This window comes from Cariama cristata, unplaced genomic scaffold (assembly GCF_000690535.1).
Source record: "Cariama cristata isolate BGI_N322 unplaced genomic scaffold, ASM69053v1 scaffold1569, whole genome shotgun sequence".
In the NCBI taxonomy this organism is placed as follows: Eukaryota; Metazoa; Chordata; class Aves; order Cariamiformes; family Cariamidae; genus Cariama; species Cariama cristata.
Genome location: NW_009637206.1, coordinates 8,769 through 27,106, shown reverse-complemented (window position 1 = coordinate 27,106; position 18,338 = coordinate 8,769). Strand labels below are relative to the sequence as shown.

The window sequence follows — 18,338 nt, the reverse complement described above, 5'->3', positions numbered from 1 at the left end:
TCATTAGTCAGATCCGAGTCTGTGGTGTGTTTGACCCACCAAAATTCAGGAAGAAAAGTTGCGGAAGAGGAGGCAGAAAGCAAAGTGAAGTGAGAAATTTTGTTACGTGAGCGTTTAATTGCTTCACCTTTTCCCATGTTTTTTGTCGTCTTTTTTGCAGCCTACTTAAAAAGTTAATAGAGATTGCGCCATGTTCCTTTCCACTCACTTACACCACGTTCCTGCCCTGGGCGTGCCCTGGAATCAGATCACGACATAGTGATCTCATCCATACCGTTACCTTTCATTTCTGTACCCAATCTTGGCCTTGGATCAGCTTATGTTTCTTCCTGGCATGGCGAAGTAATTTTCTGGGGCGGGGAGAGGGGCTGTTCTGAAGTTACTTGACATATACAGGCTTGTATTGTGGAGTGAGCCTTGGAGGCACGCAGTAGTGAGTTGTTTTTAATCGACCTGTTTTGGTAGTTGTGAGAGTGTGAAAATACCTTTGTACAAGTTCACAAAGTAGGAGTAAAGGCAGCTGGAGCAGCCTCAAGTGTTTGGGGTTTATGTCGGTTATCGATGGGGGAAAACTGTGCCGGACGGGTTTCATTTGAAAACTGGTAATCAAGTATGGTCGCAGGCAGATGCCTGTAACGTTCGGGATAAAATGTGCCCCTCGTCAGTGGGAAGCATAAAGGAGCACAAATGATCTACTTGGGGGAGGCATCCCTCCAAAGCCAGCACTGGAGGAGGAGGGATCTGTAAGCAGCATCAAGTCAAGGTGAAGAGTTAATGGCAGAGGGGAACTGGCAGGCGTCCTGGGGATGCTGTGGAGGCCCTTCCAGTGAAGGACTGGAGTATTGGCCAGGTTTGGGTTACCTTGTAGTGTTTTCTGCTCTGCAGCCCTCTCCCTCTCATCTTTCTCCCAGACAAAACTGGAAAGTTTGTTCATTATATGAGCCAGAAAAGACGCTCTCATAATAATTTATGAATTGCTTTCTTAACAAAGAAAAAAAAATCTATATAGTTCTTTTTTATATAATTTAAATCAAAACTTGCAGTTGATTATAGGCTCTTAAAGTAACTTGGAGTATCTTTATAAAAACCAAAAAATCCTGAATTGCGCTGCATTGCATCTTATAAAGTACGTTTTCCAAAATACTTACGTGAAAACTGCTGTTTTCTGAAACATACATTGTTCAGATAGCAAATGAGCAAACTGGATGTGGTAAAAGGAAAGGGATAAGGGGAGGAAAGTTTACATACAGCTTTAAGCCTGGATGGAAGTTACTCTACAATTTTTAGAAATGAAAATATCCATGTAGGGACCTAAAGGAATCCTGTGGGCTGATGGTGCAGTTTGTGTGGAGTGCATGCACGGTGCCTTTATGGCATACAGAAGATATTTTACTGTGGCGTAATGCTTATTCTAGTTGCAGGGTTTTTTTATTACCATCTGTAGTCTCTATTGGTTTTTGATAGAGCAATTAAGATCTTATATTTTGGGAGTGGTGTTCACTGCGCTGTATCAGGCTGCCTGCTATTTCCAGTGTCTGTGAAATAGCAAAGTCTTACAACTTCAGTCTCATTCCTGAACTGTTGCTTTCATATGCCGTAGAAAATATTGAATCTCCTGATTATACAAATGTCTTCTGTTGGGTAATATTGACAAATATACTGAATAACATTTTTGACATAACATTCTGTTCCCACACAGATAATTTGAATGTAATTGAATGGGTTGATCAAGAGCCTGTGCTAAAAATACATTTTCTCACCCACTAAGTGAAAGAAAATGCTTGCTCAAAAGGCAGTTTTCTCAAGCAGAGCCGTTGGAAAGTGGGCTGGGTTATGCTGCAACTACTGATTCTGCCTTCCACCTCTGAAGGCACGGCTCAGGTCTGGCCTGAGTTGCAGACACAGCCGGTTTGTAACCTCAGCGTAGTCCACGGCTGCAGTTCTGTCCCTCCTGAGGGTCCGAAGCGATGATGCTGAGGGTGAGGAGGAGAGCAGCCGTCGCTACCGCCTGGCAGAGGGGTTTGGGGAACCGCATCTCGTAGCAGGCTCATGGAGGCACTGAGCAGCCTGTGAATGATTTTAACCAGAGCAAAGCGGTCCAGCCTGTGCAGGATCCCATCCAGGATGCCTCTCCGGCTCACAGGAGTGCGTAAATATGCATGAGCCAAAAACATACAGAAATAGTTAGAGGGGGAAGTTTTGAAGACCTCTCTTCTTGTCTTCTGTTTTTCCTTATTTTAATGGTCTCCTGGGCAAAAGACTGCATTGTTACAGTTTCAAAAGCGGTATGGTTTTGCTGCAGACGAGGGGAAAAGAAAGAAAATTAGACCTTCCAGAAAGACTGACTATTTAGTATGCAATAAAGTAACTTTTATACTTCTCCCAATCTCGTATCAAATAAATCTCGTTCTAACAAGCAATCAAAACCATTTCTCTGCTTGCCACTCCACACAAGCTGAGCCGCATTGTACCTTTCCAGCCTTTGAAACTGCCTGTGCCTATTTTTATTTGTCAGGCCGGGGCTGGGCTGGCCCCATTCCAGATGTGTCTCACAAGATTTGGTGCTGATGAGCTATTTATAGCACTGTGGTTCCATTGTCATGGCAACCGTGCTAGAGGCCAAGGCGGCTGGGAGCTATTTCTGGACTTGTGCTGTAATGTAAAACTGATTGGGAAAGTTAGTGCATCCTCTAAGCCAGACTAACTTTAGACAGGCAGAGGGAAAAAAAAAAAAAAGAGACAACTACAACCTCTTTAAATAGATTTTTCTTTTTCTCCTACCTTTTCCCTATTTTTCGTTTCGATCGCTAGTGGGTTTTGATGGGATGGTTTGCCTTCTGCTGGATTTGTCTAAAATTCATTCATGCCTCCCGGCGGATTACGCTTTTTTAATTATGCAGTTTAGGAAGCCGGGTGCGTCGCCAGCCTTGTTTTTAGGGCAAGGTTTGTATTTCATGGGGGCTTTGTAAGTAAAGGGGCTTTGCTGGCTGGTCGGTGGGGTATGTTTAGGGGTTTTTGCAATAGTTGGAGTTCCTTATAGCCCGTAGTTTTAATATTCTATTTTTTGTGTGTGCTTCATGTTCTCCACACCATATAAGGAACTGTAACCTTGATTACCACAAGATGATTCCAAATATATGGAGTCATACTTTTCAGCTTTCTCATTATTTGCTTCAAAATTAGACCCATGGTGCCCCTCCGCCTCCAAGTGGCTGGAATGCTGCAAGGTTCTTCTGTAATTACAGCTGGGGCCACTCTCAAAATCACTTTTCTGGGATATGTATGCATTAATAGTATCTATAATTAAATTCTGAGCTTTAGGCTGTTTTTAAATCTTTGTGTGACTTGCTACTTCGATAAGGAAATCATAATAACCCTTGGACTTGAAATTGGAAATAAAAAAAATATTTGGAGCTTCTTGGGAAAGTTTTGTAGAGTTGTCTCTTGGTTTACTTCTGTTCAAGTCTTACACTACATTTTGAAGTTAATTTCCAATATAAATCTGGTTTTGAATAGGGTCCTTATGTCTGAGAACTGACATGCAGTGTTTCATTGCAGGAACATTGTATATGAGATGTTTTTACATGCAATACAGTGCTCTCATAATTACACCAATAATATTTGTTTCAGTACTGTCCCTATGTGCCTGTATCTAAAGCGTTGGTTTTTTTTTTTAATTAATTTTCTTCGTGAAGTAGTTAAAGTAATTGCAAAGATTTTGGTGGCAATTTTTTTTGGTGGCATTTTTTTTTCTGTCTCCTTACTTAGTTTTGTTTAGGGGGAAAAAAGAGCTGTGCATTTCTGAGTATTTTTAATCGTCCAGTAACGTGTTTGTGGCATGTCTCCTGTGACCACCTTAACAGTAAAAACTCCACCTTTGCAAATCATAGAAAATATCACTATATCTTTAAAAACAAAGAAAAAGTCTACTAATGTCCCAATTCCAATTTTTAACTTAATTTTGAGGAAAAGCCTGACAAGTTTGATTTCATATGCTGTCCATGTTTGCAGGATACCATAAATACTAGCAAATGGAATGTTTGCTTATTTTATTGGAATCATTCTGGTAACTTTGCCTGCTTTTCTGCTTCTCTTGCAAAATAAACTAGCTGAAATGTAAAAGAAGTCTTTAGGAATAGGATTTCCGCCCTCCTTCCCCCTGCCAAAATCCTGCTTGTTCCCCAGAACAGCAGGAGCGGACGGACTTGAGGGACAGTCGATGTGTACATGCACGCTTGCAACGGAAAATAATCCTCGTGGCCTGGAGTTACTGTCAGTGTAGGGCCTGCATGGGAAGCCATGGTTTTGACCCCGTAACAGACCTGGCTTTTCAGGGCTTGGAAAACTCTTCTGTATTAGCGTGTTTTTTAAACTGTGCTAAAGTTACAGTACATACATCGTATATTTCTGAGCTCAAATACTATTTTAAAGAGAGTATTATATGTTTGTACTAAACCCATGACTCTAACTTCATCATAGACAACATAGCTAAAGAAAGAATTTATCAAATAGTTAACTGTTTAGCTTTTAGAAAGCGTTTGCTGAATAATATAAAGGATTACGGCAAGGACTAAAAAGGGAGTAAAGTAGAAGTAAAGCATGATCTATTCTGGGAAATAAAAAAAATACACTCTTGTTTATGAACGCTATTAATGTTGAGTTAAATTTCAGCTTGAAACTACTTTAGGGAGCTTTGAGTTAGTTTTGTAGTCCTGATAGGTTATAGATAAATAAATAAAAATCTGCTGGGCATTTGCACAGTTTGGTCTTTAGGAAGATCAGCAAACAAATATTAATTTCTTTTCAGACATAGAAACCTGAATTGTAAAGACTCTTTTAAAGGTGATTGGGGTAAATACAACTTTAATTCTTAGTAAAATCTTGATAATTCTTAGTAATGTTCTGGTTAATTTTTAGTAATATCTTGATGCAAACACATGACTCAGAGGAAATGAAAATTCCATTTCCACTGACTCAAGGGACTCTGTGCAGTTAACTTACTGCCTGTGTGCCTACCTTTAAAACAGGGTTAATGTAAGGTGTGCATTTCTGGATGCGATGGTAGAGGCAGGAAATGCAACATGAATGAAGGCAGGCAGGAGTTGTGAGTATGATTTACTGTCTGTAAAATACCTTGAGGCTTTCAGAGGCAAGAAACTTAACAAATACGGAGTTCCAGTACTACTGTTGAGGGTTATAAGTTGTAAACAAATGTTGTACTTAGTTGGGATTGAAAATTTGAGTTCTTTATTTGCAGTGTCTTACTGACACTAAAGATGAGATCTTGATATGTCTTTTAAGAGACACATTTTGTATATAAATTCAGGTTATGACTTGACAAAAAAAAAAAACTGTGATGGAAATAAAGCTCTTCAAATACAGGTGTGTTGTCAGTTTGAAGAGACCTTTTCAGTGTTATTCTAGACTGAAAACAAAAGCTTTTCTTCACAAAGCAAAGAAAATTCAAAAAATTCTTGTCTGCCAACCATTTCGTAAAATCACAGAGAGTAAAGTTTCGAGTTACTGTGTCTTGAAAAGATTGTCAGGAAATGCTCAAGGAAAGGCAGTCTGATTGCCCCCTCCCCATTCTTCCCAAAACAGTGAAGTTGCGGTGTTTCTTGAGGTGAAAGATTTAATGTGTTACATACCTTTTCAGTGGGGAAAAATGAGTGCCGGCTGCAGTTCTTAATCTGGCAGCAGCATTGTTCATTAAGGAAACTCCCCCCACATAGGGATAAAACAACTCTCTCTGTAGGAAAGAACTCCAGAGTAGATCAGTAACTGGGATATATCTGATCTGAAAATTGGGAAATGGCTTTGACATAATAGGCTTATTAAAAATTTGGAAAGAATTGCGGATATGTGTATGACAATTACTTTGAACTGCAAGAGCTATGGAAAGCTTCTGTGTACCTCTCTGTATGAAGTCTGCCTCCTAAGTGCACCCCTTAAAATCAAAGACACTTGATTCTTCACAAAGATCTGTTTAAAACATTTCACGTGTTTTTCCTTCCCCAAGCTGAAGAAAGAAACCCAAAAATAAAGCACATTTTTTATTTCAGATTGTTTTAAATTTTTATTAATACCTTTCATTTTAATATCTGTGGAACACATCTGCTGCTCTCCTAGAGATGCTGCTTCTCAAGTGTTGCTGACTACAAATGACCTGAAGTCTTTTTTTTTTTTTTTAACGTGTCAAAGCAGTATCAATGTTTTATAACACAGGCAAAAGTGCCTTATACTAAGCGACAGTATTTTGCAGAGCAATAACTGATCCTGTTACTTAGTCATGTCCAGAATCTGGCCCTAAGCGAGAATTGGCCGCGATGCTGAATGAATTATTTGCTTTCTGGAAAATAGTTTTCCCATATAATCTCTGGGAAAATTTTACAGAAGAAAAAAACTTTGTAACTTGGTGCAAGACTTGCTCACAGTATAAAATTTGGTTTCATGGTTTGACAGTTTTATTTGAATTATTGCACCAAAGTCACTTTTCTTTCTCCCTGTGAAATTAATTGCTGACATAGTAGATGGGCATATCTCCGGTAGGCTTAGAACAATCTATAACAGCAGTGAATGCAGCACACAAAGTAGTACTGAAGTGGCCTCACTTGTGTTTTGGGTAGAGCATACCAAGAATTAAAAATAGAAATTTGTGATGGTGAATTCGTTTGTATTTTGAATTAGGCTTTGTTCTCATCTGACTTGACTATTAGTTTAATTTACTGGATAAATTCTTGGCCCTGACTAACGTTGACTTAGAGGTCTCTGAACGTAGTGTATTGATCTTTTCTGAACTCTCATGCTCCCACCGTTGCTCCTTATTTCAGATGTATCAGACTAGATCAACTTTCTGCTACTCTTTTCTCGTTACAGACACATTTATTTTTCAGTTGACCAACTGAAAGAATAATGTCCGTCCTTCACGTTTGAGCAAAAAATAAAACTGTCTTTTAATGTCTTTAGCCCTTTGTAAAGTTTCTAGAGCAGACTTTTATGAAAAGGCATGTGCACAGGAGGAAATCTTCATTTACTGTATTGCTTTGCTCTGTTTTCCCTAAAATGCTACTGGAAGCAGGGTAGGTTTTCTGGTAACTATCACACAGTGAAAGACTTGCTTCTTGAATGAGTATTGTTACGAGTATCAGATGTTACTGAATGTTGGAACTTGTTTTGGGGGGGAAGAAGAAATGTTTATTCCATTCGTACTTGTTTTACCTGGCATGAACATTGCTATTGGAATTCATCTTAAGTACAGTACGGCTGCTCCTATGTGGCTGATGTTTTTCAAGGAAATCATAGGCCTAAAAATAGTCTGCATAAACAACAGTAAGAGGTTTGTACTTTCAGTTCCAGGTTTTAGCAATATCTTGTTGTTATTTTCTAATTGTCAGTTTCCAAAATCCATTAAGCTGATTAGCAGAGTGTTTAAAAACAGAAGAAAAAAAAGAAAACCAAAAATCCATTTCTTGTGGAACATGGCATCAAATGTTACGTTTAGATAAATTCAGTACAGAAAGCGTGGGCCATCATAGTAATCCCCATTATATCTTTATGAACATGTTATGTTCTGAGCATTTTTCAGGCATCCTCCAACTTGTGAAATTGCCACATGATTCTGAAACTGCGGTCTTAGGGGAGAATATAATGCGCAGACACTCGTTCTAGTTGGAATTCATGATTGTTGTACATATTTAACAGCCTTTGTGTACTGAACAAAGAGCTTTACTACTTTTCCTTTGGATTAAAAAAAAAAATAAAATTACTTTAACAGCCTGGAAGAGATGAGGAAAAAAAATCCAGCTTGCAAATTACAGAAAACAATTTATCATCAGTTTTATCCTTCTATATCTGTCTCCACTTTTCATGATGGAAATTTCTTTCTACTTTGTCTCATGTTTTTAGTAGCATGTTTACTAAGACACATTTTGATGTGTTTAAAATTCTGTAATTCAGGCTAAACAAAAATTACTTTTCATTTGTCTCTGAAACAAGATGGTCATCTAGTTCCTGGTAAAAGGGCATTACACTGAAGCCGCTGTTAAAACATACAGTTATTTTTCCTCCTTCCCCTGCTCTTCAGTAGGTGTTTTAGAAAGTCAGTTGGGAAGCAGGCGCTGAAACTGGGGACTCAGGAGCCTTGCTGATCTTAGTGGGGGTTTGGTTTCTGATTTGTGAATCTGGGACGTGGCTACCTGGAACTTGCAATGAAATTGGTTTAGGGATTTCATTTATTAAAAGAATTACAGTGACGATAAATTTAAAAAAAGAATTCATCTTACTTTCAGGAAAATTATGTGTAGGCAATTTATTTCAGTCATTGCTTTACTGTTAGCAGTAGCAGATTATATTGTACAATTTATATGAATAAGTTACCTAAATTAGACTAATCGTGTGTGTGTGTTAGCAGAGGGAGCGGAGCAGGAGAAGGTTGGAATGAGATTACCAGACCCAATTAATAAAATTGTGGATTTGGCCCTCTGCTGGGTGGTGCTAGGAAATGCATGTTTTAAATACTAGCGCACGTATGTTGAGCAATTTAAGTGTATTCAGCATTTTGTGAATCTGAGTGCATTAAAATATAACAAATCTTATCTGGGGACCTGTCAGTTACTAAAGCATTAGATAGTTCGTCTAATTTGAGAATAAAAAGTTCCTCTTTTTCTTTCCTCTCCCCAGTTTTCTAGACAAGATTGACATAGTCAAACAAAATGAGTATACACCATCTGACCAGGTAAGGAAAGTTTCATTAAGAAATTACACAATTTGTCTGCCTGCTCTGTCTTTGAGGATAACAGTCCCATTAATTTTCTAGTTGCCATTTCTGGTACTAATACAGGTATCACAAAGTACTGTACATACTTAGTATTCCAGTAAAAATCACTTTGTCATTAGGATTGAGATTATGTTTATACATGTAAATGTACTGTGAAATTAAAATCTGCCTAGATTCAAGACTTGCATCATACTTCTGTGACACTAAAACTCAAATATCCATTTAAATGAGTAATTTAAATGTTTTGCTCTCCTTGTTGAATAACCGTCGTGCACTTTCTTTGATGCAGAATTGGTTGGTATCTTCTCAGCCCCACTGGCTCCCACTGTAAACCAGATTTTTGTAAAAATAACCTTGTTGGAAGATTATATTTTTATCAGCATAGGAATTGTAATTTTCATTTTGTTACAGATAATCTGAGGATCTTTTTAGGACCAAATCCCTAATCCAAAATCACATGTACATTCCTAACTTTCTGCCTATAAATAATGCAATTAGGCATCTAGTGTACTTTTATAAGATCAATAACCAAAAAGCATATTAACATCCCAAAACTTTTGCAGATAGTATTGATGAGGAGAAAGCAGTTTGTATCCTTTAAAGTTGTTCAAGAATAAATTAATCATTCATCTTTTTAAAAATCTGAGTTTTTTTGTAAATGAGCCTTTCTTATCACTGAAATCTATTTTCAAGAAACAAAATACTAAAAATATATGTTATTCTATTTGAAATTTGCAGCAACTAATCTTCAGACACAAAGCTTTAAAACAAGTATCAGTTTTATATATGGAGACTAGCTATGAGCCTACTGCAAATGTTACAATTTATCTGCTATTTAGACCCATTGTGAAGAACACCAAAACTTTAAGTCCTAAATTGTAAGACCTTTAGTTGAAAGCAAAGTGCTATTTTGTAGTTATTTTGTAGTATTATTTGGACTGTGTACTCAGTCTGCAGACTATGCAAATTAGCTCCTTTTAGATCAGCTACAGGCTAGGTACTGTATATGGCTGTCACTGCTTTGCAATACACAATAAATAAAAGCCAATACAGTTTGGTTTTAATAGGATTTTGTAGCGCTCACAACAATTACAATTGTTTGTAGCTCACAACTTCTGATTATAATCTTGATCTCTATGGGAAATTTCAAATTTTATCTTTGAAAAGCCCAATTCTTACAAGATTTAAGTGGTTGAGCTTCTGGTTCTTTGAAGGAAAAAAAAAGTAAAATTCTGACACCTAGATACTTCTTTTAATACCCAAGCACTGAACAGCAAGGGGAGGGATCTTTCTTCTGAGGTTAAGAATTATTTGCTGGTAGTTTAAAGATCCTGTTGCGTGCCACTGAAATCTGTGAATGCATCATCTAATCTCTAGGGATGGGTCTGTGCTGTTCTGAACACTTGCATTTGCTTTAAGTGGCCTGTAAATGTTTCCTATTCCAAGCTTGGCACTTACAACCTGCTTGTGAAAATGTATGTACTTTAACAGTTGAGCACACCCATATGTGTGCACACATGTTCAAGACCAAAACCTTAAATGCAGCTTCATAATGCTCTGTTCCCTGTTTTTGCAGTCCAGCATACGCGGTCAGCACTGGGTAAAGGGGTTTTATTTCTGTTGCTGGATATATGAAGAATTATGAAGTATCTGTGTTGAATCAGTGACTTTTCCTTTATGCTCTAGGATCTGCTCAGATGCAGAGTTTTGACATCAGGAATTTTTGAAACCAAGTTTCAGGTGGATAAAGTAAATTTTCTGAGGATATCCTTATTTTTTTTGTTTTTTTTTTTTTTTTTGTTTTGTTTTTTTAATACGATGCAGACAAATACCAGGGTATGCTGGAGGACAGTCTACCATCTAGTGATTGAGACTACTGTATTTCTCAAGTTGATGTTTAATAGAGAGCGAGTATTTTATGATTTTTTTAATTGAGTAGTCTGGCTTTAAAAAGAAATGCAAATTGATGTGCAATTTCCTGCTTTTATTTTAAATCACAAAGAACAAAATGTTTTAAATCTTTTTTTACTAAGGCGTTTTCTGCATATTTGATTCATTGCTAGTTTATGTAGTGACATATTTAACTAAAAACTTTGTACATATCTAAGTAACAGAAAATGCATGTTCTCCTTACTGTCCCAGGTTAGAAAGATTGCTTGACCCGAACAAAAACTGCTGAGGTTTAACCTGGTCTTGTTCACTTTAGATCTGTGATACTTGTTTCAGCAAATGACTTGTTGTAGGACCTTTTTAATGTCTTAGCTTGTAAGGGTGAAAATGAATCTGCAATGTACGTACGCCAGAATTACTTACCTTCGAGTGTAGGTGTAGTGAAAGTAAACATAATTAATATTTTGTGATGAAAGCTCTGCGTGCATATGTTGGTGGATTGTTACCTATTCAGGTTCTCTTAATCCTCAATTCATGTTAGCTTCTATGTCACAGAAGTCCTAGAATGTCTTGCATTTTCTGTTTGCATTGGGGAAAAAAAAGACCCAAACACAAAATGTATTCTGACTCTGTGTTTTTTTCTTAGTATGTTTGATGTTGGAGGGCAACGAGATGAACGCCGAAAATGGATCCAGTGTTTTAATGGTACGATTAGAATTTATGTTTGTTTTATAAAATAGTTCTCTGCAAAATTTTAATGCTCAATCTTAATTTTCTCACTGTGTGAAAGCCATCTTCTGTTCCATGTAGCTTACCATAACAGTCATACGGGATGGAATTTTTCTTAACATGTAAACTTTTATAACTGCATAGAATATCTTTAGGGAGAATGTAGGTGGAAAAGAATTCAAGTTTGATAACTTAACATAGCTTGTCCATTTTCTTCGACTTCCCTCTCTTTGTTTATTTAGGTTTTTTGGTGGTGGGTTTGTGCATTATTTGCCAGCTATGCGAGTGTTAAATTCCAAGCTATATTCTGTCTTCCAATTGGTGGTTTATATGTGTTTGTGCCTATACAAAATATACAATTGCAAGATAATTAATATATGTGTAAAATCAGAATATCGTATTTTTGCACATAATTGCAGCCACATTGCTATGTCATGGGTGCTTCTTTCCAAATTGGCGCTGACCCATTAACACAGTACAAGATTGTAGGGGACATCTGTCTTGTTAGACATAGTGTCGCTTACAAAATGTAATATACTGTAGCATCGTATAGTGTAGCCCCAAAATGCCCTTATCAAAGAACTTTATGATGGAGTTTATAAATCTGCACTTTTCTAGGGAGCCAGGCATATTAATATAATGTCTTGAAGAACAGCCCTAAGGGAAAGGCCCCTAATGGAAACAAATAAACACATACCCTCATTTAAGTAACCTGCATATAAGCTAGATTCCTTAGAATGCGAACATAACACCAGCCTAGATACGGGTAGGACCTGAAATGTCTGCAGGCATTTTGTAAGATCTGGAGTCTTAAGACTGATGTTGCCATCAGTTTAGTTCAGGTGATTATATTCTTAACTCCTACACAATTTAAATTAGGTAGTTTTGTGTGTATCCTGAAGTGTTACATGTACCTTCACTACAGCTGTTTATTTTACTCTTTATCTCTGTTTAGATGTGAAACCTTTCTCCATATAAGTTTTCTTTAAAGCTAGAGTTGGTGAAAACATTTTTGTCTCTTTCTTTGTTGTATGGACAAAATATTTATGAAGCTATGCAAAAGTCTATCTTTTTGTAGAAAAGTTATAATGGGATCCTACAGAACAGATAAAGTAGAATGCAACTTTATCGTATTTTGCTGCGGTTACTGTCATTCATGTATGTGTGGAACTACTGTGCAATATTTTCTTCTGTGCTATTAATAACTGATTTGTCTGGGATTTACCTCTGCTCTTTCCTCTTCCTGTTACCTCATGGTCTGACTCATCTCTTCTGCTGTTGACGTCTGAGGTAGATGAGCCTGGAAGTCAGTGTAAGGGGTCTGGAGCTGCACAGCCACACAGAAACACAGAGATGTGGATTCTGAGGTCCTGGGAGTATCTCCTAGGAAGGAGACAGGGGGCTCTAAGCAGCATAGTATGCTATAGAAGGACTAGAGCAATGAACCACGAATTCAGAGCAATCTACTATTTTTATTATTACTACTCAGATCAAGTGTGCCATTTGTCCTGAGGTCTTCCCCCAAGGGCCTTCCTGCCTTATTTTGATAGCTCAGGGTTGCTTTCTAAATTTCTGTACACTTTTCTTCACTTGCTCTCTCTTGCCTCTGTTCCTTTCTTTTCTACATTTTCTGTCATTCTGTCAGCTTCTGTTCTGTGGCCTGCCCTTTCTATCTTCAATGGTTTCTTCACTTTCTTTTTTCATTTCTGGTACTTAGAAAGCTGTCAGCCATAGCATTCCAGCGTGTACTTTTCATGAGGCTGAAAGTCTGGCAGCTTTTTATTGAACTTCGGGGTTGCTGGATATTTCTCCTGAAGTTTGGTATTAACTAACGGGTATTTCTTGATTTAGATGTGACTGCTATCATATTTGTGGTGGCGAGCAGTAGCTACAACATGGTTATACGAGAGGACAATCAGACCAATCGGCTTCAAGAAGCACTAAACCTCTTCAAGAGTATCTGGAACAACAGGTCTGTGAATTGAAGTTTCATTGTTCGTGTCACATAAATTAGTAATCCTATCTTACACTGTAGTCAAGACTTGTGTACTGGGCCTGGCTAGGACATAGTTAATTTTCTTCATAGCAGCTCATATGGTGCCATGTTTTAGATTTTGACTGAGACAGTACTGATAACACACTAATGTTGTAGCTGTTGCTGAACAGTGTTTGCAGAGCATCAAGGCCGCCTCTGTTTCTCATGCTGCCCTCCCAGTGAATAGATTGGGGATGCACAGTGGGTTGGGAGGGGACGCAAGCAGGCAGTGACCCAAACTAACCGAAGAGGTATTCTGTACCGTTATAATGTCAGGCTCAGGAATAACAGGGAAAAGAGGAGGGGTTTAGGAAGGTTAGCCATCTTGCTGGGTATTGGTCTACCCACGGGAGGTAGTGAGTGATTGCCTTTGCATCCCTTGTTTTGTTTTGTTCTCTTCTGTCTTCCACTTATCCTTCACTTATTAAACAATTATTATTTATATTTTCTTATCTCGACCCCCAAATTTTCTTGCTTTTATTCTTCCTTTCCTCTTTCTCTGACCCACTGAGGGGGAAAGTGAGTGAGCAGCTGTGTGATGCGTTGCTGCCCACCAGGGTTAACCCACAACGGCAGTGTAGCCTGTGTTACTTGCTTCTCACAGCACAGTCCAAGCTAGTCTTTGATCACAACTGCCTACTTGTTACAGTAATGTCTAATACAGTCATCTAATTGAAGAAAACTCTGGAGAGTTACAAATTGGTAGTTGCCATATTGAGGCTGAAGTAATTAAAGCGGTGACAGAGTAACACACTGAAAAGTGGATATGCTCACCTATTTGATGTATTTGGATTAGCAAGAGAAAGTGGGCAACTTTCATTGCCCATGTTAGAAGCAGACGAACCGAGCTGAGGGTGTGCACACCCAGAATTACATCATTGGATTCCAGTATAAAATGAACCTTTCAAAATTATTATAGTGTGTCATGACTGTTGTCTCCCGAACTTTTTGCTGTATGATCCTAGCTGTGCCTTCTCAGAGTGTTTGATTTCAATTTTGTACAGGTGGCTACGGACCATTTCAGTAATTCTTTTCCTGAATAAACAAGATTTGCTAGCAGAGAAAGTTTTGGCAGGGAAATCTAAAATTGAAGACTACTTTCCAGAATTTGCTCGCTACACTACACCAGATGATGGTAAGATTTTTAAGTTTTATTAGCAGTTCATCATTTCCTTGTTAATCCCGTTTGTAATGTTTTTGGTAATTTCAGGTAAGACTTGAAAACTCTTAAGTAGATGTAACATTCATTGTCTTTCAGCCAAATTGTAATGTTAAATTATATTTATAATTTCATCATGCCAAAATCATGTTACTTTGCTGGTATAGACCACAGTTCAGCTTGTCACTAATATGTCCTCTGGACTCCACCTTGTCATATCTGTGGTCATTTCTCTGGCCTGCCAAATGCCTGGTACTATGGACCCTGTAATATTCCTTTGTTCTCCTGAAATCTTGCTGGTTTAAGTAATATGGTTTGTCTTATCTGTCTTATAGTCAGTTTTGCAAAGTATGTTTCTATCATATGTGAGCAGAAAACAGAGCAAGTTATGATTTTAGTCACTATCATGAAAAAGCATCTGTTTTAATGAGATACTTACTTTATTATTAATCAGCAACACCAGAGCCTGGTGAGGATCCCAGAGTTACAAGGGCCAAGTATTTTATTAGAGACGAGTTTCTTGTAAGTATGTCCTTTCTTTCAGTATTTCTTAAGTGATTCTTCTCAAATATAAACTCTTATGCACCTTCTACTATTACAGAATGCTGTCACTTTTTGTGTTGTTTATATTTAACATCTGCACTGCATTCAAACACTGTTACGTTTAAGAGCTTTACTGCTGTGTGTTAGCTGCTCTTTGGATATTTGTATGTTGACACAGTACGTAATTAAATAGCAAAAAAATTGGTGACAATTAAGAAGCCTCAAATAGAATGCATCGTCTGTAAAATATTAATGTTCTTCTCATATTATCTTTCCCATTACTGTTCAGCTGAAGCTATAATAGACATAGATTTTAAAAAAATATTAGTACAATTATTTGTAATGGTGAGCATAGCAATCCAATTGTCAACTCAATTTAAAATGGAGCAAAACAAAATTTTGAGGGCGGCTTTCTGTAAGTGTAAAGCAAGGATAACAGCCTTGTACAAGGAGGCAAAACCTCACTTTCCTCATGGACAAATTGACTAGGAGTTGTGTGGCTAAATTCACCAAAGCTGCATATAAATAATAGTACTTCCTTGAGTTCTCATTCAACTCTGAAATTCAGTATGCAGTGTCCTTTTCACCGTTTGATTCTGATCATTTTAAATCTCATGTTTTAGGTGAGAGAGTGAAAAATTGTGGGCATTTTGCCACTGAGGTTACACCCTTTGAAAACACAACTCACGCATACTGATCTTAACCTTCATTCATCTGAGTTTTGAAAACATGGGGGTTTTTCCCTAGTCAGTTTTATTTTAACCCGATATCTCTCTCTTACTTTTAACAGAGAATCAGCACAGCAAGTGGAGATGGAAGGCACTATTGCTATCCCCACTTCACATGTGCAGTGGATACAGAGAACATCCGGAGGGTTTTCAATGACTGTCGGGACATTATTCAGCGCATGCACCTTCGCCAATACGAGTTGTTGTGATGGAGAGCACTTTTTTTTCTGTGTTTTGGACTCCTTATTCCTTATTAAAAAAAAAGAAAAAAAAACACCCTTGCCCACATAGGGTGGAAGAGAACTGTTTGAATCTCCCATTGATTTGCACCCCTCAACTTTTTCTCCTTGCTGGACAATAGCAGCACTTCTAAGCTTGCTTCTGTACCCCTCGGACAGTTTGAGATGGCCCCTAACACTTAAAAGGCCATTTCCATGAGGATTCCCTAACACTGTTATTAACAAAAAAGAAAAAAAAAAAAAAGAAATAAAAACTAATTAATTAAAAGCCCTGATGTGGAGCATCTGAAAGAATTTGGGATAAAAAAATTAAAACAAAAATTGGGGAGAGAAAACTTTAGGTAATTTAGCACTGTTGTGGGCGTAATCATATAACCCGTGATCTCCACTTTGTATCATTCACTGCATCAGACTAAAGAAGGTGCCAAGTCACAGACCGAGTTTGAAGACAGACACTTGAGTTTGGTTCTCTGACTGTAATGTGGCTTTGAACGGAAATACTGACAATTCTACAACAGACCTAGACAGTGCAAAAACCAACCGCTACCTTTCAGAAGGGTATTTTTAAAACCAGTCTTGGTGGTCTAAAGACAACCATGGACCTTTATGAATTGAACTGCGTATGGCCTGTGATTGCAGAAAGAGTTAACCACACACTGTTTTCAGTTTGTCCACTGATGATCCCGTCTGCTATAAAAATCATTATCTGGACTGTAGTCCTCACAGTCTTTCCCTTCTTTTTCTTCTTCCCTCCCCTCATTTTTTATTTTACTGCTGGATTATTATTCTTGTACAGACTGTAAAATGTATTATTTTGTACAACTTTATTGAAAAAAAATAACTTGTAGAAGATCTTTGTGCCTTGATTATGGCTGTACCTGTACAATGAGCTAAGATGTAAGTATGTTTGATTGCGCTGTACAGCTTTGTCAACCCTATCTGCAGCATTAGCTCAAGGTAGGGAAAATTTATCTGTAGTTTAGTTTTTCTGGTTTATAAAAGAAGGAAAAATACTGTTTAGTAAAAAAAGAAAAAAAAGAAAAAAAAAGAAAAAAAATGAAAAAAGTACAAATTGTGCAAACTTAACCACTTTAAAAGTGAGGTCTTCAACAAGTGACCAGATGTTGCAGCATCATGCTTTTTAATTTTTAGCTTTAATTCATTTAAATCTCTATCCAAATGCAAAACATGGCTTGTTTCTACATAAACCAAATTTTGCTACAAATTATAAATGTTAGTCTTTGGTCATTCATAGTCCTTTTTGCTAAAGACAAAACCAGAACAATAACAGACACATAGGGCATCATGCAGGTCTGGTGACCATCTCTAGACTGGGCCAAATACCCCGCCAACCTCCACTTTTGCTGTGTGGGCATACTACTACCAGAATGACAAGGTGTGCACTGCCCTTGGATTTGGCCACTGAATTCCGGTTTCAAATGACATTTTTATTTCTCTTTTAATAAAGAGATACTTTAGAACCTTTTTGTTTTATATTAACTATATAAGTAGCTTAAAGTGAAGATGTGTGGATTTTTTCTTAAACTTGAATAATTTATGCAAATTATATGCTTAGAACAACATGTGGTACAGTAAAAAGAAAAAGAGCAAAAATCACTGTAGCAATAAGAGAGCATGTAATTTTAGTAACTACTACACTGCTTTATATTTTATACCTAGGTGTTTTATGTCTCTGTGAGTGTGTTACTTTTTCATGTGTCTAAACCTACGTGTACAATTTGTACAGAGTCAGAAATTACAGCTGTAATAACACATCTAGAACAGTGTTAGCCTATATTACTCAAACACCCCTGTTCCCCCTTCATTTACCACCCCTAAACTGATCTGGATCTTACTGCAGTGACTTTAAAAGGAAAACGAAAGAAAACAAAAAACGAACACCAAAATACTTGCCTCTCTGCCTTTCACACTAGCTTCCCTCCACCCAAGAGACTGTGTTAACTTTTTATTTTTCTTTTTTGGAAAAGGTTGAGTTTAAATTAAAATTAGGGTGTGGTCAGTGATGTCTGTGCAGCTAGATTTGCTTCAGGTATCAGATGCCTTTTTAATATCAAGAATTGCAGCTGTTCAGAATGGTGAATTTTCATTGCTTTTGTGGCTAAACTTTTAAATGAAAATCAATCACCTAGTCCATTTTCATGTAAAGAGCAGGGACACGATGGAGTTGCTGCCCCACCTCTCATAATTCAAAATTACTAGTGATCTTCCAGAAGACACT

The 18,338-nt window shown here is 37.5% G+C and overlaps 1 protein-coding gene across 2 annotated transcripts in view; it reads left to right on the top strand.

Annotated features, from left to right (window-relative positions):
• Window positions 1-16,363, top strand: part of GNAS (GNAS complex locus) — a 92,641-nt gene extending 76,278 nt beyond the window's left edge. For both annotated transcript variants that reach the window (XM_009708191.1, XM_009708189.1), the window contains 7 exons: window positions 8,680-8,734; window positions 10,463-10,557; window positions 11,313-11,371; window positions 13,247-13,367; window positions 14,435-14,565; window positions 15,044-15,111; window positions 15,923-16,363. In XM_009708191.1, coding sequence (XP_009706493.1) covers window positions 8,680-8,734; window positions 10,463-10,557; window positions 11,313-11,371; window positions 13,247-13,367; window positions 14,435-14,565; window positions 15,044-15,111; window positions 15,923-16,069 — 676 coding nt within the window. In that variant the 3' untranslated portion in view covers window positions 16,070-16,363. The remainder of the gene's footprint in view (window positions 1-8,679; window positions 8,735-10,462; window positions 10,558-11,312; window positions 11,372-13,246; window positions 13,368-14,434; window positions 14,566-15,043; window positions 15,112-15,922) is intronic.
• The last annotated feature ends 1,975 nt before the right edge of the window (window positions 16,364-18,338 follow it).